This window comes from Lynx rufus, unplaced genomic scaffold (genome assembly GCF_022079265.1).
Source record: "Lynx rufus isolate CCGP_SWC_20201006 ecotype Redwood Valley unplaced genomic scaffold, mLynRuf1.p SCAF_23, whole genome shotgun sequence".
Taxonomy (NCBI): domain Eukaryota; kingdom Metazoa; phylum Chordata; class Mammalia; order Carnivora; family Felidae; genus Lynx; species Lynx rufus.
In genome coordinates this window covers 12,140,141-12,159,866 of record NW_025814838.1, presented here as the reverse complement: position 1 = coordinate 12,159,866, position 19,726 = coordinate 12,140,141, and the positions used below count along the sequence as shown (strand labels likewise).

The 19,726-nt window shown below is 50.7% G+C and overlaps 1 protein-coding gene across 2 annotated transcripts in view; it reads left to right on the top strand.

Annotated features, from left to right (window-relative positions):
• Positions 1-19,726, top strand: part of ABCC1 (ATP binding cassette subfamily C member 1) — a 138,624-nt gene that overhangs the window by 24,943 nt on the left and 93,955 nt on the right. For both annotated transcript variants that reach the window (XM_047087555.1, XM_047087554.1), the window contains exons 2-3: positions 16,972-17,148; positions 19,196-19,321. In XM_047087555.1, the coding sequence (XP_046943511.1) occupies positions 16,972-17,148; positions 19,196-19,321 (303 nt within the window). The remainder of the gene's footprint in view (positions 1-16,971; positions 17,149-19,195; positions 19,322-19,726) is intronic.

The following is a 19,726-nucleotide window of genomic DNA, read 5'->3' as shown; positions in this document are numbered from 1 at the left end:
ACAGACAGCGCCAGCAGGGGAGGGGCAGAGAGAGAGGGAGACACAGAATCCGAAACAGGCTCCAGGCTCCAAGCTGTCAGCACACAGCCCAATGTGGGGCTCGAACCCGCGAACAGTGAGATCACAACTTGAGCCGAAGTCAGACGCTTAACTGGCTGAGCCACCCAGGCCACCCCACGTACTGCCTATTAAAATCAATTACAGGGGCGCCTGGGTGGCTCAGTCGGTTAAGCGTCCGACTTTGGCTCAGGTCATCATCTCGCGGTCCGTGAGCTCGAGCCCCGCATCGGGCTCTGTGCTGACAGCTCAGAGCCTGGAGCCTGTTTCAGATTCTGTGTCTCCCTCTCTCTGACCCTCCCCGTTCATGCTCTGTCTCTCTCTGTCTCAAAAATAAATAAAATGTTAAAAAAAAATTTTTAATCAATTACAAAAGAAGTTAGTATTTTCTGTTGTTCTCAGCTTCGTTTAAAGGCATTTTCTCAGCACCTCCCCCATGGGAGAGGCAGGGATCGTTCTTCAGAAAGCGCCTGGGGCGGGCAGAGCAGGTACTTTGGGGCTGAGCTGACTCGGGACAGCGCCAGGGCAGGGTGAGGAGGCAGGGGCCACGGCCCGCACAAGGGCTGGAGGCGGGAAGGAGAGGCGGCTTGGTGGGGGCACAACCAGCCCTTGCTTCCTGCTGGCCCCGTCTGTGTTGCCTGCTGTATGCGGTAACACGCAGATGCTCCATGTTGAAATGGTGGTATGTTGCATTTAACTGGTGGAAATGTGGAAGGGTTGAGGCAGGGGGTGGATCTGGACGCAGTCCCCGTAGTAGCGGTGACATTTATTGAGTGCCTACTACGTGCTCCGGCTTGTGCTTAATGACGTGCTAATTTGCTTCGTTTCGTGGGTATCCCCACTGTCCAGATGTGGAAGCTGAGGCCTGGTTGATTGTCACGTGGTGAGAAGCTGAAACTCTGCTTGATAAGGGGTGTGTTTGGAGAACAAGGAGTCTAAACTTGATAAGGGCAGGGACTGCGTTCAGCGGAGTTTCTCAGCCCCAGCACTGTTGCCATTGAGGGCTCAGTGACTGTTGTGCGCCCGTCCTTGCATTGCGGATGTTCAGCAGCCCACAAGATGTCCAGAGCATGGTGGCAGTAGTGACACCAGAAATGTCTCCAAACACTGTCCGATGTCCCCTGGGGGAAAGTTTACCCCGCTTGAGAACCACCGTCTGAAACAAATAAATCCGATGATGACATGAAATCCGTGGTCCCCACCTCACTTGGAGTAAAAGTTAGAAATGCCTGCAGTGGCCTCTGAGTCCTCCAGTCTGTCCCTCCCTGTCCCCTAGCTTCCTCCCTGACCTTACTTCCCATTACTGTCGAGTCATATTGACCTGTTATTACTGCAGAATAGCACACGTGTTCCTACCTCAGAACCTTTGCATCAGCTGTTTTCCATGCTGTTCCCGCAAATGGCCTTTTGGCCTATTCCCTTGTTTCTTTAATATATTACCAAAATACACGTTCTCAGCAAGTCCTTGCCACTTCTCCGAGTCCTTTCCATCATAATACATGCACACACGCACACTATGTGTATTTTTTATGTCTGTATATTTTTTCCTTCTATCTTGTCTGTTCTGTCCCTTCTTACAAGGCTGTCCGCTCCAGGAGGGCAGGCCGTTTGCTCTGCTGTTCATCGCGGGGTCCTCAGCATCTGGAAGCAGTGCTCAGTCAGTGGATGCATGCTGTCCGTCCTGTTGACTGCCGTGTCCTTAGATGTATGCCTCTGGCTGGCACATGCCTGAACCCGCTCAGGGTCCTGCAATGTGACCAAATGGAGGGTTTGGTGAAGCTCCTAAGTCTGATCAGAGGAGGGGAAGTGGCTGGGGACAGAAGTCAACAAAGACAGTCAGGGCTGGATGGAGACGGTGAGGGCAGATGTGTGCTTTGTAGGGAAGGGCCCGTCCTTGGGAGCGTCAGGGTCACGGCGGGTCAGAGCAGGCTGCTGCCGCCGTGGACATTTGGACACGGCTCTGTCGTCTTTTTGGCCGTCCTTTTAAGACAGGAGTCTTGGGTTCGCGGGTGGCCCCGGTCCCTGTCTTGCTGAGATGTTCAGCTCTGCACCTTGGGTGTTAGGATTTAGTGGGGATCTGGGGCTCTTGCCTGAGCAGGGCTGTGCCCTGCCTTCCCGGGTGCCGGGGCTAAGATCTGGATGTGGCCCTCCTACCCTCCCCCCTGCCTTAATACTTCTAGGTTTTATTCTTAGCTCTGGTGAGTCAGAGAGTGAGGAAAGACAGCAGCTCAGCCTGGCAGCGGGCAGGGGACGTCACCGCCCGCGTGACCCTGGCTCCTGCTGCCCTTCTCCCGCCACAGGGAGCCCTGGCCTCGTGCTGGGTCGGGGCAGGGCAGCCTTAGACCTCCCGTGTCTCTCTGGCCGGCCTGTGCTGGGCAAGCGGAGGCCCCATGTTGTCTCTGAAAACAGGATTAATGTCCAGAAGCCCAGCAGGTCCCCACCCGACTGCTGGCCTCCCTGCAGCTCCTTTTCTCAGCTTGCTTCTGCTTAGAGCTACCCCTGTGCCGGCTGCCTGTCGCGTTTGGACCGGTTCTGGATATGGCTTTGTCAGCCACCGGTCGCCTTGCCTCTGCCCCTCCGAGGCGGGGCCGATGCCCAGTAGCATCCTGCACACCTCCATCCGTCCCTTTGCTGGGGCTCTGGAGCCGGCCTGTCGGGGTTCGAATCCAGGCTCCACCAGGTCCTGCCCACATACCTTCCGGCAAGTGTTCCTACCTCTGTTTGCCTCTGTGTCCCTCTGTGGAATGGGGTTAATGCAGGACGCGCCTCACAGGGTGTGGCTCCGCTGATGGACGTTGAAGCAGGGACACGGTGCCTGGAGCATGGTCAGTACTTTCCGCGGGCGATGACTTCTTAGTGCTCTTATCAGCCTGAGTTTCAGTCCCGCGGGGTTTGCCCCAGCTTCGTGGCCGGCCTGCCCTGCACCCCACCGCTCCCAGCCCATGCTGCCCAGAGCTGATGAGGCGTCTCTGGGCAAGCTAAACCCTTAACCCCGCGGCCTGCGCGGCATCCATTATTAGACCTGTTTGCAGGTGAAGGAGACCAGAGCCGGAGAGGTGAGCTGATTTTCTGAAGGTCAAGGGGCAGGTGAGCGGTGGCTGCTGGATTCAGACTCAGGCCTCTGGCTCCAGGGTCTCCAGTCTTTGCTGCTGTCGCTTGAATTCGTTCGATTCGTTCCCTCCCTCCCTTCTGCATTTTGAAAAGGTGGAGACCCACACAGCATCTTCCCCATGCCTTTGCCCCCGCCATCCCTCTGCCTCAGACGTGCTTCCCCTGGATCTTTGCACGGCTGGCTCTTTCTGACCCTGGCACTCTCCTCTGCTGAAATGCCCCCTTCCCGGACCCTCACCCTGACACTTCCCCTCCCTGTGTAACAAGCATTGATCTTCGCAGTTGTGTTTTGTGACCTTACATCTTTTTAAAAAATATTTACTTATTTATTTTGAGAGAGAAGGCGCACAGGTGTGCGAGTGGGGGAGGGGCAGAGAGAGAGAGAGGCAGGGAGAGAGAATCCCAAGTAGGCTCTGTGCCGTCAGCCTGGAGCCCGACGCAGGGGTCAAACTCCTGAACGGTGAGATCGTGACCCGAGTTGAAAAAAAGAGCCACTGGGCGTTGAGGAGGGCACTTGTTGGCATGAGCCCTGGGTGTTGTACGTAAGCAGTGAACCACGGGAATCTGCCCCCCAAACCAAGAGCACACTGTATACACTGTATGTTAGCCAACCTGACAATAAATTATATTTAAAAAAAAGAAAAATCAAGAGCCGGACACTTAACCAACTGACTGAGCCCTCCAGGTGCCTCATGCGACCTTCTATCTTTAGTGGACTGTGAGTCTTAAGAGGGCAAGGGACTGTGCCTGATTTATTCCCACTCTCCTTGATTAGTCCAGAGCTCGGTACAGAGTAGGTACTCAATAAATATTCATTGTGTGATGGAGACAATGAATGAATGAATGAATGAGTGAATGAAAGCAACCAACCCTTGGGTTTATTTATTTTTTGATTTTTTTAATTTTTTTTAATATATGAAATTTATTGTCAAATTGGTTTCCATAACCCTTGGGTTTATTGATCAGTCTCTTGGCCAGGAACTAAACCTGGAACCTTTCGGGTCTGTCATTTAGCCCTCCTGGTGGTTCTCTAATCGGTGAGTTCTCTTCTCACAGATAAAGAAACCGAGGCCTGGTGAGGCCACCGCTCTGGGATGGTAGGGGCAGTTTTTTGCCTCCCCAGGGGGTTATTTGGCAAAGTCTGGAGACATCTTTGATGGTCCCCCCTGGCTGTGTATGCTTGCTCCCAGGTTATACGGGAGCTGAGTTTCTGTGTCTACAGAATGGGGTTTAGTACGTGCCTCTTAGGGTTGTCTGTCAGGATTAAATGTGATTGTGCACTTATTGGCATCTCTTGGACAGAGGTCAGAGATGCTGCTGAACATCCTCAGGTGCACGGGATGGCCCCCTCAAGGCAAAAATCTTCTGGCCCCAAATGTCACCAGTGCCGAGGCTGAGAAACCCTGCTTTCGGGTGCACGTCTGTGCCGAGGTAGAGACTAGGACCCAGTCGGCCCAACCTCGTGTTTCTTAGCCATCGCCCTTACTGCGCACATTGGGTAGGTGGGTGGGGGCGGTTGTAGAATATTTCCACATCTGGGTCAGAACATTGCTTCTCCGTCCCACACAGATGAACTCGGAATCCCTGATGTCTGAGGACAGTTGGTGCCCTGCCTCAGAGAACGTTGCCTTTGAGGCTGCCCCGGGCGGGGTGGTGAGGCCATGGACCTTGGAAAGCCCCTGGAAAGCCCCTGGAGTTCTTCTAAGTACCTGGCTGAGAGGTGGTGCAGCTTGGGAGGTTGGAGCTCAGTGTCGGACCGTGTGGGTTCAGCGCCCGGTTCTGCCTCTTTCTGGCCCTGTGGCCCCGAGCAAGTCCCATAACCACTCTGGGGCCTCAGAGTCCCCTGGTTTGAGAAGGGGAAGCTTTAATAGTCCTGACTTTGTAGGGGTTTGAATGGATTCCTGCCTGGAAAACACTTAGCACTCTGCCTGGCATTTCAGCTCTTGGGGTTATTATAGGTGCCCAGTAAATATGTGCTTTCTCTTTGTGCCCAGCTCAGCATTTAGAAATTTCTACCCTTAAGTCCCTGCTGTTGCTGTTTGTTTATTGAAAGCGTGAATTCGTTTTGTTATTAGCAGTTAAGAGGTAATACCTACAGAGTGAAAAATACAAATAGCGCTAAAGATAATAAAACAAAATGAATAATGTCTTCTTGCCAGCTTCAGCTCTACCCCCTGGAGGTAGTAGCTGCTAGCTTTTGTTTTTCTTGTATCTTTCTAAGAAAATTTCCCTGCCTCCAGAATCATCCATGGATCCTTTTATACTAATTTTAAATGGGAACAGTAGTACATGTATGTGATTCAAAAACAAACAGAAGGGTGCCTGGGTGGCTCAGTCCAGTTAAACGTCCGACTTGACTCAGGTCACGATCTCGTGGCTTACAAGTTTGAGCCCCACGTCAGGCTCTGTGCTGACAGCGCAGAGCCTGGAGCCTGTTTCGGACGCTGTATCTTCCTCTCCCTCTGCCCCTCCCCTGCTCGTGCTCTGTCTCTCAGTTTCTCAAAAATAAATAAACGTTAGGGGCGCCTGGGTGGCTCAGTCGGTTAAGCGTCCAAGTTCAGCTCAGGTTATGATCTCACAGTTCGTGCGTTCAAGCCCCGCATCAGGCTCTGTGCTGACAGCTGGGATCCTGGAGCCTGCTTCGGATTCTGTATCTCCCTCTCTCTGCCCCTCCCCTGCTCACGCTTTGTCTCTCTCTGTCTCTCAAAAATAAATAAATGTAAAAAAAAAGAAAATTAAAAAGATAAATTTGGCAAACCTTTAAAAAAAATAAACGTTAAAAAAAAAAAGCAAACTGAACATTTTCTTGGTGGATAGAGGCGTCTACACTTGATTTAAATTCCCGGCTATGCATGCTGCTTGCAGGTTATGTCACTTGTCCTCAGTTTCTATATCTGTAAAATGGATTTAATTATAGTGCCTGCCTCCCATAGTTGTTTGTGAGGATTAAATGGAATATAAAGCACTTAGCTCGGTCCTGGCACATGCCGCTGAGAACCTCAGTAAGCCCTCAGTCTTTTTGTTGCTGTTAATGGAGGAAGGTGGCACATACATGTTCCCTACAGGTCTATGCTGGAATATCATCCCGGCCTGGAGCTCTTTTTCTGTAATAGCACCTACCACCCACCATTATTCTCTGCCCCCTTTTACTCTTCTTCAGGGCATTTGCTAACATTGGACAGGCATATAGCTATTTATCTGTTTAGTATTTGCCTCTTCTTTTAAATTTTTTAACTTTTTTTTTAAATTTATTTTTGAGAGAGAGAGGGCTGGGGAGGGGCAGAGAGAGAGAGATACACACACACACACGGAATCTGAAGCAGGCTCCAGGCTCTGAGCTGTCAGCACAGAGCCCGACGCAGGGCTCGAACCCATGAACTGTGAGATCATGACCTCATCAGATGCTTCACCGACTGAGCCACCCAGACGCCCCTGCCTCTTTTGCTAGAATGATACTCTTGAGAGTAGAACCTTGACCTCCAGATGTTACTGGCACAAAGTACTCTCCTGATAAATAATTGTCCATTTAGTGGTGGAAAGCGGAATGTGATACGTTATTGAGCTGATCGCTTCAGGCCCCAGTGGAATGCCCATTTCAGAGTCCGTCCTTGTAATTAACTAGGTCAGAGCAACCTTTACTCCCAGACTCAGGTGGCACAGAGGAGCAGTTCAGATTCATAATTAAGTTCCCCTCTGTTGTCTCCCTGCACCCCTCCTGTTCTGGGGTCAGCTAGCAGGACCCCGGGCAAAGCTCTTTCCCTTGTCCCTGCAGGCCCCTGTCTGGTGGCCCTCCAGAAGCTGCGTTGGCCAGGCCGGAGCATCAGGATGGCGGGGAATCCCCGCGGGGCTCCGGCCGAGGAGATACCGGCACACGGTGCCTCTGTGACCGGCTTGATTGAACCGAGTGGGGCCGGCCAGCTAAGTGTGGGGTGACACTTGCCTGTGCTGGGCACGACTGGGGTGGCTTCTCAACCTGACCCAGCCAAGAGGAGTGAGGGTGAGGGAGAGCCATTGAATGGAGCTCAGGATGGACCAGAGTAAACCTGAGGGCACCTGGTGGGCCAAATAATGGCCTCTCCAAAGATGCCCGTGGCCTGGTCCGTGGAACCTGTGATTATGTGATGTTGCACAGCAGAGGGCAAGGCGGATGGCGGGTGCAATTAGGCTCAAGGTCATAGCTGACCTTGAGACGGCAGGGGTCCTGGGTTATCTGGGTGGGCCCAGGTATCACGAGGGTTTTTGTATGTGCAAGAGGGAGACACAAGAGAGTAAATTCAGAGAGGCGGCAGTGTGACTGGCACTTGGTCTGGTGTCCTTGGCTTTGAAGACGGAAGCAGAGGCAGTGAGCCACGGAATGTGGGCGGCTTCTAGAAGCTGGAAGAGGCAAGGAAACGGATTCTCCATTAGAGTCTCCTGAAGGAACGCAGCCCTGCCCAAGACCCCTTTCAGATTCCTGACCTCTGCAACTGTATGATTGAATATTTGTGTTCCTTGAAGCCACCCAGTTTGTGGTGATTTGTAACGGCAGCCATAGGCGGTGAGTACAGGTAGGGGGTTCTGAACTTGGTGACGCTTTGAGGATTCACATCTTCTCGGCCCAGATTTTTCATGGTTGCAGGCGCAGCTCCAGAAGGGCCTGCTAAAATTCATGTTTACCCATCCCTGGGGGACAGCTCAGTAATCACACTTTCTAAGTTTGAGTCCCAGCCTCATCACATACAAGCTGTGTGTCTACTCTGTCTCAATTTCCTCACCTCTCAAAGGGGCATCAAAACAAAACCTCCCCTTCTAAGTGGTCATGGAGGTTAAATGAATTAATTCACTTCAGACGCATAGAAATAATGCCTGGCACGTAGTTAGTGTTGAGTTAATGCTAGGTGGTATTGTTAATTATCAATAACAACGTAAGATCACCATATTAAGAGTTTAACGATATAAACTTCATTTATTTCCATTACTGGTGTAAGAATTAAGGTTACTGACAGTAGTTCTCTATTGAGTGTGTAGGACCCTGTGTGCATGCAATTTTATTTAATCTTGAGAATAGCTCTAGGAGATAAGTATTCTTAGCCTTAGTCAAAGATGAGGCTCAGAGAGGCTAAGTAACCTAAGGTCACACAGCAAATAAGGAAGGAAACTGTGTCTTTAAGAGACCAGGGAATAGTTTTTTGGGGAAATGGGGTGGGGTAGTGGAGAAGAATAGGAAAAGGGGAGAACAGAAGGAAAGAAGTGGGCTCTAAAAAAGTCAGCTGAAGAGGTTGTAAATAATAGTAATAATCAACATATGTATGGGTTTTTATGGGCCCCTTTGGAGAAGAAGGCAGTATCCCCACTTGGCTGGTGGATTGTTTGAGCCTCAGAGAAGATTAGTGATTTACCCAGAAAGTAAGTATACTACTGCTCGTAGTGGAATAAGCCCTAAATTCATGCATGTCAAGTTCTGAATCACAGTCTTGTATAAAAGTTGATTCAGTGGATCAGAACTTGTATTATTAGGATGCTTTCTGTTGTAAGTGAGAGCAAATTTCATTTTAAACTTGTGTAAACAGGGTGCCTGGGTGGCTCAGTCGGTTAAGCGTCCGACTCTTGATCTCAGCTCAGGGCTTCATGTCAGGGTCGTGAGTTCAAGCCCTGCGTTGGGCTCTGTATTGGGTGTGAAGCTTACTTAAAAAAAGTTTGTGAGGGGCGCCTGGGTGGCGCAGTCGGTTAAGCGTCTGACTTCAGCCAGGTCACGATCTCGTGGTCCGTGAGTTCGAGCCCCGCGTCGGGCTCTGGGCTGATGGCTCGGAGCCTGGAGCCTGTTTCCGATTCTGTGTCTCCTTCTCTCTCTGCCCCTCCCCCGTTCATGCTCTGTCTCTCTCTGTCCCAAAAATAAATAAACGTTGAAAAAAAAATTAAAAAAAAAAATAAAAAAAGTTTGTGAAACAATAAAGTGGATTTATTGGAGAGGTGCTGTGGGAGGAAGGACTGCAGGTGAAGTCCAGCAGCACCTCCCCTGCCCCCCCCCCCATGGCACCAAGAACCATTTTTCTTTCGTCTCTACCTTTTATTTTTTTTATTTTTATTTTTTTCAATATATGAAGTTTATTGTCAAATTTGTTTCCATACTACACCCAGTGCTCATCCCAAAAGGTGCCCTCCTCAATACCCATCACCCACCCTCCCCTCCCTCCCACCCCCATCAACCCTCAGTTTGTTCTCAGTTTTTAAGAGTCTCATGCTTTGGCTGTCTTCCACTCTAACCTCTTTTTTTTTTTTTGGTTTCCTTCCCCTCCCCCATGGGTTTCTGTTAAGTTTCTCAGGATACACATAAGAGTGAAACCATATGGTATCTGTCTTTCTCTGTATGGCTTATTTCACTTAGCATCACACTCTCCAGTTCCATCCACGTTGCTACAAAGGGCCATATTTTGTTCTTTCTCATTGCCACGTAGTACTCCCTTGTGCATATAAACCACAATTTCTTTATCTATTCATCGGTTGATGGACATTTAGGCTCTTTCCATCATTTGGCTATTGTTGAGAGTGCTGCTATGAACATTGGGGTACAAGTGCCCCTATGCATCAGCACTCCTGTATCCCTTGGGTCAATTCCTAGCAGTGCTATCGCTGGGTCATAGGTCGTCTCTCCCTTTTATAATGTCCACTTTGTTCTCAGTTCTCCATGGTGGTGACACTTCTTCTTTCCCCTCCCAACTTTTGGTGCTTGTCTCGTAAATAGCCGAGACACCTGTAAATCCCACGTCCTCACCCTCCATCACTGGGGACAAGAGAGTAGCATCTTTGCTGTGATGGGATTGATGTGGATTAGGCGGCCCTTCTAGATCTAATCGCCAGCAAGCAGATGAAGGACTCTGCTGATTGCCTGGTTCTAACGAGGGCCTGGCCCAGGAGCTTTGCCCCGAGTGTGTGGCTGAGGGTGCAGGAGGATTTGTTTATGAACGACGGCCAGGGGCTGTTAGCAGAGGAGGGGGGATGTATGTGTGGGTTGGGGTGGGGACAACGTAGAGCCAGTGCAGCGTGGCCTCTGGGAAGGTATCTTCCTGCCTAGTGCCTCGGTTTTCTCATCTGTGTAATGGGGCTGGCGGCAGCGTCTCTTCTGAGGACTGGCTGACGTGCCTGGTACGTCAGGTGCTCAGCTGCCTGTCGTTATTCTGCCCCAGGAGATGGATGAGAGGTGACACCACTCAGTAGAAATTTCACGAACTCCCGAAGCACGCGGGCCAAGCCCACTTGGGCTCGTGCCCCACATCCTCGAGTGTCGGCGCTGAGGGCAGGGGATGGACGCATAAAAGGGTGACCGAGCTGTGGAGGCGTCCTGTGGAAGAAGCCGCGGCCGGGGGAATCCGCGACGCACCTTCTGTACGAAGGGTTCCTTGGACCACATTCCCCCCCCGGGCGCCCTCCTGGGCCAGCGCTGGTGACTGTTTCCTGGACTGGCTTCCCCCCAGGTTGAATGTTGTCACCAGCATCGGGCCGACGGCCGCTCCGTCCGCAGAATCAGAGAGCGGAGGTCGCGCCAGCCTGATTTCCGAAGCCCCCCGGATGCGGGGGGCAGGGCCGCGGGGAGGAGGAGCAGGGTGGCGGCCAGCCCCGGGGTGGGGAGCCATGAGGGGCCGGCAGGCTCCCCGGGAATCGGGATCCTTCCCGAAGCCATCCAGCGGGCCCTCTACGTCACTGTTGCCCACGAAACCCCGGATGGCGGGGTCGCGCTGCGGGTCTCCGGGGACGGTCAAGGCGGGGCAGGGGTCCCTTCGCACAGAAGATTCCATCCAGTCCCGGCCAGCAAGGGCCACGCCGGAGGCCCTGACGCTGTTGTCTGCCCTCCGGTGACGGTCGTCAGGGCCACTGTTGGCCGGCTGAGGCAGGGGGCCCGTGGCCTACTGTCTGCTTCCCACAGCAGTGCAGCGTCATGTTCAGAAGCCCATCTTCCCTCTTCCCGTGTCCCCCCTCCCCTGCCTCCCCCTCCCGCCTCTCCCTCTGGGTCAGGGCGGGCATGTAGCAGGCGTGTGGCTTCGAGCGGGAAGCTGCTTCTGAAGAGCCAGCGCCTCCTTCGCTGAGCTGAGTGGTTTTCGGCCTCCCGTTGCCGGAGTCCCGTGTCCTTAGATGCTCCCTGGTTTCCTCCTGCTTACTTCCTGATTCGAGCGTTTCTCTGCGCTTTAAGCTTCCTGACTCCGGCCCGTGCTGGTGACAGTGGTGGCGATCATCAGTAATTATTAGCACCTGCTGCTGACAGTCACCGCTCGTCTCTGGACCCGGCCAGTCCCGGGCGAAGCACCTCTCGTGCCAGGCCGTTTGAAGGTGGCCGAAACCCTTCCAGGCCCTTGCATTTTCCTGACCATTTTACTGGTGAGGGGACTGAGGCTTGGACAAGTGAGGTGACCTGCACGGGTTCGCACGAGGTCAGGGCCTGAGTTTCAGGCCGTAGCTTAGAAAGCCGGGGATCCTAGCCAGGTTCTACTTGGATGCGTTATTTTTTTCTTAAAAGCAAAATAGGAAATGATATTGGGCAGGGGAGGTGGGGGGAGGCATGGCATGGGTACCCAGTAACTTCTGGGTACCTGCCAGGTGAGGAGGAGAGGAGCGAAGAGTAAATACACATGGTCCTGGCACTGAGGTCCTTGCATGGTCCTTGTAGGACAGAGGTGTGGCTCAGTCGGTTAGGCATCTGACTTCGGCTCAGGTCGTGCTCTCATGGTTCAGAAGTTTGAGCCCCATATCGGGCTCTGTGCTGACAGCCTGGAGTTGGCTTTGGATTCCGTGTCTCCCTCTCTCTTTGCCTATACCCTGCTCACACCCAGTCTCTTTCTCTCTCAAAAAATAAATAAAAATTAAAAAAAAAATCATTGCAAAGGTTGGAGGTGGGGAGGAAAGCTGTTTTGGAGCAGGGTTGGGGGAAAGAAAAACTTCTTAAAGGAGGTATCCAAGTTGGGTTTTGAAGGATGTGTAGGAGTTTGTTACAGCGGGAAGACATTGCAGGGAGAGCATCTAGCAAGAAGTATCCCAAAGAACCTTTGATTTGACCAGCAACTGGGGATTGCCTTGAAAGCAGGAACCCTGGCCCTCTTGAATCTCAAGAGCCTTGAACAATGCCTGACATGTGCTTGGTGCATGCTTCTTTGAGCGAATGCCTGTGTTGACACATTGGAGTGGGAGAAATTATAGTAGAAACAGATGGGGCTCAAATGTGGAAGGCCTCATGAGCCGTAGCAAGGATCAGCTTTTGAAGGTGATAGGGAGCCATTTGAGGTTGTTACCCAGAGGGGAGAGGACAATCAGATCTGTCCTATTTATTAACACAAATATTAAAAAAAATTTTGAGAGAGAGAGACAGAGTGCGAGTGGGGGAGGGGCAGAGAGAGAGGGAGACCTAGAATCCAAAGCAGGCTCCAGGCTCTGAGCTGTCAGCACAGAGCCCGATGCAGGACTCGAACCCATGAACGCTGAGATCATGACCTGAGCTGAAGTCAGACGCTCAACCGACTGAGCCACCCAAGCCCCCCTGCTAACACAAATATTTAAGTCTGTAGATTTTCCTCTGAGCAGGAGAGTCTTACTGCTTTTAAGCACACATGGAAAGATCTTCCAATTTCACTCAACACCAAGGGAAAAGGAATTTAAGCTCCAGAGGGGTATTTTCCACCACCACGTCTGCAGAGGTCAGAAAGATTGTAATACACGGTGTTGGGGAACTCGTCGTGCTTGTGCCTTGTTAGGTGGAGTATAAATTGATACCCCCGTGGGGGGCAATGTCTGTCTAAATTTTAAAAGCAGGCACCTTTTGTCCCAGCGGGTTCCCTTTTGGAAAGTCATCTTATAAATATGCTTGCGTGTGTGGGAAATGAGGTACTTTCCAGGTTGTCAGATCCCTGCTGCGTTGCTTGTCTCTTAGAGCAACCCAGTGCCCACTCAGCAGGAGGCTGGTCAAATAAAGTCAAGTCCATCATACAGCGGAATACCAAGCAACTGGAACAAAGAATGAGGAAACACTTTGTGTGCAGTGTAGGATGACCTTTCAGATCTGTTATTAAGTGAGAAAAGCTGGGCGCCCAGCTGGCTCACTCGAAAGAGCATGTGACTGTTGATGTCAGGGTCCTGAGTTTGAGCCCCACGTTGGGTGCAGAGAGTACTTCAAGAAACTTAAAAAAAAATTCTCCAGAGGAAAAAAGCAAGGGACAGAACAGTGTAAGGAGTATGTGGCCTTCCGTTTGGTAACAGAAAATATGTATTTTTGTTAATAAACACGCATAAAATCGTTTCTGGCAGGATGCACAAAAAACCAATAATGGTTGCTCCTAGAGACAGGACCTAGGGACTCGGGGTGGGAAGATGGCTGGTCACTTTTCCTTTTTCAAAAGAAATGAAATTAAGTTCTCAAGAATAAGACCTCTAGGGGCGCCTGGGTGACTCAGTCGGTTGAGCGTCCGGCTTCGGCTCAGGTCATGATCTCACAGTTTGTGAGTTTGAGCCCCACGTCGGGCTCTGTGCTGACAGCTTAGAGCCTGGAGCCTGCTTCAGATTCTGTGTCTCCCTCTCTCTCTGCCCCTCCCCTGCTCACTCTCTGTCTCTCTCTCTCTTTCTCTCTGTCAAAAATAAATAAACATTAAAAAAAATTAAAAAAATAAAAGGAATAAGACCTCTGTTTTATTGATTAAAATCAGTGTCCGATATTTTTTTAAAAAGCGAGATACAGAATGGGTTATGTATTGTGCTTTCTGGGGAAACAAAATAGTGTATCTGGAAGATACTTGGGTGTTAGCAATGGTAGTTTTGCCTGTGGGGTGGAATGGGGGCTGCAGATTCGCGGAGGGAGGCTTCTCTTTCACCGCATGTATGCCATTGTGTGTGATTTGAAAAATTTTTAGCTCATAGAATTAACACAGAGAAACATGGCTGGATGCCTGGGTGGTTGGGTGCGTGGGTGGGTGGTTGATGGGTGGGCATGTGTGCATGCATGGTTGCATTTGTAGAGGATGGGTGGATGGGTGGATGCATGCAGGGGTAGATGGCTCAGTGGGTAGGTGGAGGAGTTGGTGCACGGATGGGTGAGCGGGTGGCTGGCTAGATAGACTAGTGGATGGATGATGTGTGGACGGGCTCATGGATGGGGGGGTAGGTATGTATCTGGATGCATGAATGGATGTCTAGATACGTAAGGTAACTTGGCTGCGGTGGGTGGAAGGAAGCCCTGAGCGGGGGGGGCCCGGAGGGCTGAAGCAGGGGAATGGTTAGGAAATGACTGCGGGAGTCCAGGCAAGGAATAATTGGGGATGTCTCACACGAACCGACCTTCTGGTATACATAAGTGCATACATTAAGGCGCAGCATTGTGTCTCACTAGAAGGGCACATTCCTTTGGAATGAGCTTTTTCTGGCAACTGGTCAAGGAACGGCTCTGTATGTAACACAACCGCCAACAGTTTAATCTCGTTTGCACCACCACCTGAAGAATTACAAGTGGCGTGAAAGTAGTTAAAATGATGGGTCTTCGACATAAATCATTCTTCTTCCTGATCACATTCTTGCTGACAAGGCCGTCTTCCACATGTCCAAGTCCCCAGAGGCATGACTTTTGTCCTTTTTCGGGTTTCTTTGTGTCTAGAAGTTTCCCAGCTAACCCCTTTGTGTGTGGTGACCTTTTCAAGTTTCTTTTTCAATGATTTCTTGTTCTTGGTTCTGGAAAAAATAATTGTTGATATCGTAGAATAATTACACCTCAGAAGAAGCCGTTCAGGTGCCTCGTTAATACCCAGAGCTCCCTCACTCGCTCACTCTTTTTAAAAGTCAAATCCTTTCTTTTTATTAAGCATCTTAATAACCATTTTGAAGTGTAGACTTGAGTAGCGTTAAGTATATTCACGTTGTTGTGTGTAACGAGGTCTCTTTTCTGAGAAGCTCGAAGCTTGTAGTTTGATCAGATAGTCAAATGTGCTTTTTAACTGAAATGATCTTTCTGTTCCCATTACCTTCTTGTTTTTTCAATCTTCTTTGATGTGGCTTTAAGGCTTGTCACGGAGCCCTAAGATTCCAGGTTCCTTGGAGTTCCTTGGTGGTCTCGCTGAACTGAATGTGTGGAGGCTGTTGGGATCGGGGATCTCTGGAGCTTTCTGGAAGGCACGTCGGCCAGTGGTGGGGAGAGATTGCTGGGTGGGAAGTAGGCTGCATGGGGCCTTGACCTTGTCCTAAGCCAGGCCGCTCCCCAGCTCCTGGCGAGGGCTGTCAAACAGGATTTTGGGTTCCGTGCTGCCAGATTTTCCTGCTTTTCTGAGAGAAGCCAGATCTAAGTTTTTTCATGAAGTTTCCCGATTTTGGATGTTGGCAGCTAAGCGAAGATGATTTTTAAAAGCGTGCGAAAACAGGAGTAACGACAAACTGTCTCTGGGCCAAATTGGCCTGAGGACCACCTGTTTTAGACCTCTAATCTTACCTGACCTAGTCATGGTAGAAATAGGAAATTAAGACCCACGGTTGGGGAATAACTTTCCCAAAGTTGTGTAACTGGTCAGTGGTCAAATCAGGACTCGAATTCAGTTCTTCATTATAGAAGTCCTAACTGTTGGTTGAAAGTTTTTTTCCTGGGCGGATAAACCCATTCTGTTTATTACGTGTCTGGCTCCTTATCTGTTTGACATGTTTCTTTTTTAAGTTAAAAGCTTTTTATTTTAGACAGAGGGTGCAAGTGAGGGAGAGGGGCAGAGAGAGAGAGAGAGAGAGAGCGCGCGAGAGAATATCTTAAGCAGGTTCCACCCTCTGCTTAGAGCTCAACACAGGGCTCCATCCCATGACCCTGGGCTCGATCCCACGACCCTGGGATCATGACCTTAGCCAAAATCCAGTCAGACATTCAACTCGCTGAGCCCTCCCGGGCGCTCCTATTTGGCATGTTTCTAATGAAATACATGTGGGTTTTTTAAAAAAAATAAACAAACCAGGTTTATTTCTGAGGCTGGATAACTTAGTGGTTCGGTGCAGGGACTTCCGAACCAAGTTGGCTGGGTTCGAATTGGGCTTCAGATCTTACCAGCGGGGTGATGCAGGAACGAATCACCAAACCTCTGTGTGCCTTAGCTTTCCCTCGTGAAAGGGGAATGATGAAGTCCTCACAGAATGAAGGGAGGCAGTCCATATGAAGAACTTAGAATAGGGTCCCCTTAGCACAGAGGACTGCCGTTTGGGGGTTAGCCGTGATGCCGATGCAGGTGATGCTGGCGGTGGTGGGGATGAAGCAGACTTTCTAAAGCCCTCAGCTGACAAGATTGCAAAGTAGAATGATTCATGACGACCAAAGGATTCCTTAGCTGACAGGAGAATACCCTTCTGGGTTCCTCCAAATGGCAGTGCCCATCTCTTGGACGATTGTGGAACTTGCGACAGGTCCTAGGACCTCTTATGTGAGACAGGGCCTACCTCGATTCCTTCTTTCTTTAACGTTTAAGTTTGTTTATTTATTTTGAGGGCGGGAGGGGCAGAGAGAGAATCCCAAGCAGGTTACGAGCTGTCCGCGCCGAGCCCAACGCAGGGCTGAAACCCACAAAGCGGGAGGTCATGACCTGAGCTGAAGTGAAGGATTGGGGGCCCAGCCGCCTGAGCCGTCCAAGCGCCCCTCTATTTCTTATTTTTTGTTTCATGGTCTTGCTGGCTCCTGGTCTCTCCAGTTTACGTGTGCTGCCTCAGAGGGCCTCAGGTGGACGGAGGGCCTTGTCTGTTTTCCTCAACCCGTCGTATCTAGCTTTGAACTCCATGCAGATGCCTGTGCCTCTTTGGTGCAGCCTCTTGACCGTGACCCTGTGTTTCTGTCCGCAGGAGTGGAGTGTCACATGGAACACCAGCAACCCCGACTTCACCAAGTGCTTTCAGAACACCGTCCTCGTGTGGGTGCCTTGTTCTTATCTCTGGGTCTGCTTCCCTTTCTACTTCCTCTATCTCTGCCACCATGACCGGGGCTACATTCAGATGACATATCTCAACAAAACCAAAACTGTGAGTCGCTTGGGATTTCCTCCTGGTGGGGGAGGTGGGGTGTGCTCGGGTGGGGGTGGCGGCTGGTGAAGACTGACCTGCTTCTTGTACTTCATTGGCCCTGAGTTCCTTTTTCTAGAAGGCGGACGAGTGATGTGGTGGATAAAGGCTGAGGCTCTGGGTTCAGACGTGGGTGCAGACGCTGGCTCCTCGGCTCGCTGGCCGTATGACCCGAGGCTGTCTTTTTTATTACCCCAAAAGTGTTGTTACCTTGACATGATTTCAAATTGCGGAAGCCCGGCAAGAAAGATCCCAGGAGCTCCCGCTAGCCCTGTACACCCGCTAGTCACGTTCACGATTTCTAACACGTTTCCACCTTTGTTTTGTGCTTTGCTCTGGCACTCTCCCTGGACGCGTTTATTTTTTCCGGAAGCATCTGAGAATCGGAACCATCCCTGCCACATGGACCCTTGATTCTTCAGTGTGTCTTTTCTCAAAACAGGGATATTCTCTCACGTAATGGCAGTACAGTTAGTGGAGGCCATGGGCGTAATACTTGTAAAAAGAATCTATGGCCTGCGTCCGATTTTGTCACTTGTCCCAATACTGTCCTTTCCAGCGCCCCCACCCCCCTCCAACCCCAGCTCGGGATCCTGTCCAGATCTTGTGCTGCTTTTAGTCACAGGGGGTCTCTTTTGGTTTTCATATTTCCCAAGACTGATTTCCATAAAAAGAGGGAAACTTGAGTGGTTTCACTGAGGCTCTCCCTTTGCCCATAGGACCCTCATCGAAACCCATCTCATTCATCCCACGTGAAACGCTGTCGATTTCCCGGTCCTCAACTAGATCCAATGTCTTTCTCTTGAGCACTTTGTACTTTTTGGGGAGAGCAACGTCTCCCTTTAAAATGTTAAACAGAGGGGCGCCTAGGGGACTCAGTCGGTTAGGCGTCTGACTTGATTTCGGCTCAGGTCATGATCTCACAGTTTGTGAGTTCGAGCCCCACATAGGGCTCTGTGCTGACAATGCGGAGCCTGCTTGGGATTCTCTCTCCCTCTCTCTCTGCCCCTCCCCTGCTCGTGCTCTCTCTCTCTCTCTCAAAATAAATCAATAAACTTAAAAAAAAAAAAAAAACAAAAACAGAACTGAGAAACAGTCTTTAAAAATTAAAAAAAAAAAAGTAAAACGGATTTTACCAAAAAACAAAACAAAAAGCCTTGCCTAGAAGCCCTCCAGTAGCTTCTTACCACAGGGAATAAAATGTTCACAGTGGCCCAGCTTGATCTGGCCCCAGGTTCCTCTTCAGCCATCTACCCCACTCATTGCCCATTACATAGCAACCATAAGCCAGTCACGTATGTTCATACCTCAGGGCTTTTGCACTTGCTGTTCTCTCTGCCTAAATTGTTCTTTCCTTCAGATAGCCACGTTTGGCTCATTACCTGTATGTCACCAGATTGGAAAGGACTTCCCTGACCACCCTGTGTCATGTGCTACCTTTTCATGTCACTTACTGTCTCTGGTATTCTATATTTTTCCAGTTTGTTTCTTGCCCATTTCTTCCCACGAGGGTCTCAGCTCCACAAAGGCACGGATTTTTGTGTGTTTTGTTCCCTGTTGTATCCTTGGCACTTTGAAAAGTCTGTGGCCCTTAGTGGGCCCCCAGTGAACTTGGGTTGGATGAATGTTGTTTAATGAACGCTTATTATAGGAGGGGCCTTATGCAAGCATCCAGGGTGGCAGATGGAGGTCAGCCGTAGACTGAGATCTTGAGTTGTCAGGGGAAGGGAAGAGCAGTGCACGGACAACGAGAGTCATGCCTTGGGTATGAGAGGACGTCATACTCTGGTTACAAACTGGTGTGTGATGCCCCAGAGGGTGGCTCCCCCTCCCCAGGACTTGCACGTGTTCCAGAGGGTGTGTGGTGTGCTATGTCTAAGGACAGCTGATGGTTGAGGGCTTGGCTGGTCCCTCCAAGGCTGAGCTTTTGGTGGGGAGTTGTGGGGCGGGGGGTGCTAGGGAAAGTTCCAGTGCTGTCCCTTGTAAGACGTGTGTCCTTCTTTTCCAGGCCTTGGGATTTTTGCTGTGGATCGTCTGCTGGGCAGACCTCTTCTACTCTTTCTGGGAAAGAAGTTGGGGCAAATTCCTGGCCCCAGTGTTTCTGGTCAGCCCAACCCTCTTGGGCATCACTATGGTAAGTAGGAGCCAGCTAAAACTAGCAGCCAGCGTTTAGAAATTCGGGGCACCTGGGTGGCTCCGTCGGTTAAGCGTCCGGCTCAGGTCGTGATTTCATGGGTTCATGAGTTCGAGCCTCGCCTCTGGCTCCCCACTGACGGTGCAGAGCCTGCTTGGGATTGTGTCTCTCCCTCTCTCTCTGTCCCGCCTCTGCTCATCCTCTCTCTGTTTCTCAAAGTGAATGCATAAACTGAAAAAAGAAATGAGAAGATCTCACATCTCCCGGTAAAAATCCAAAAATCCAAAAATCTGGCTCCTCTTGAAAAAGTCACAGGCGGCACCAGCAGCCTCCTAGTTTTCTCGGGCAAGGAGTTGGAGACAAGACCGACACAGTTCCTGTCCTCATGGAGTATATGTCTGGTTG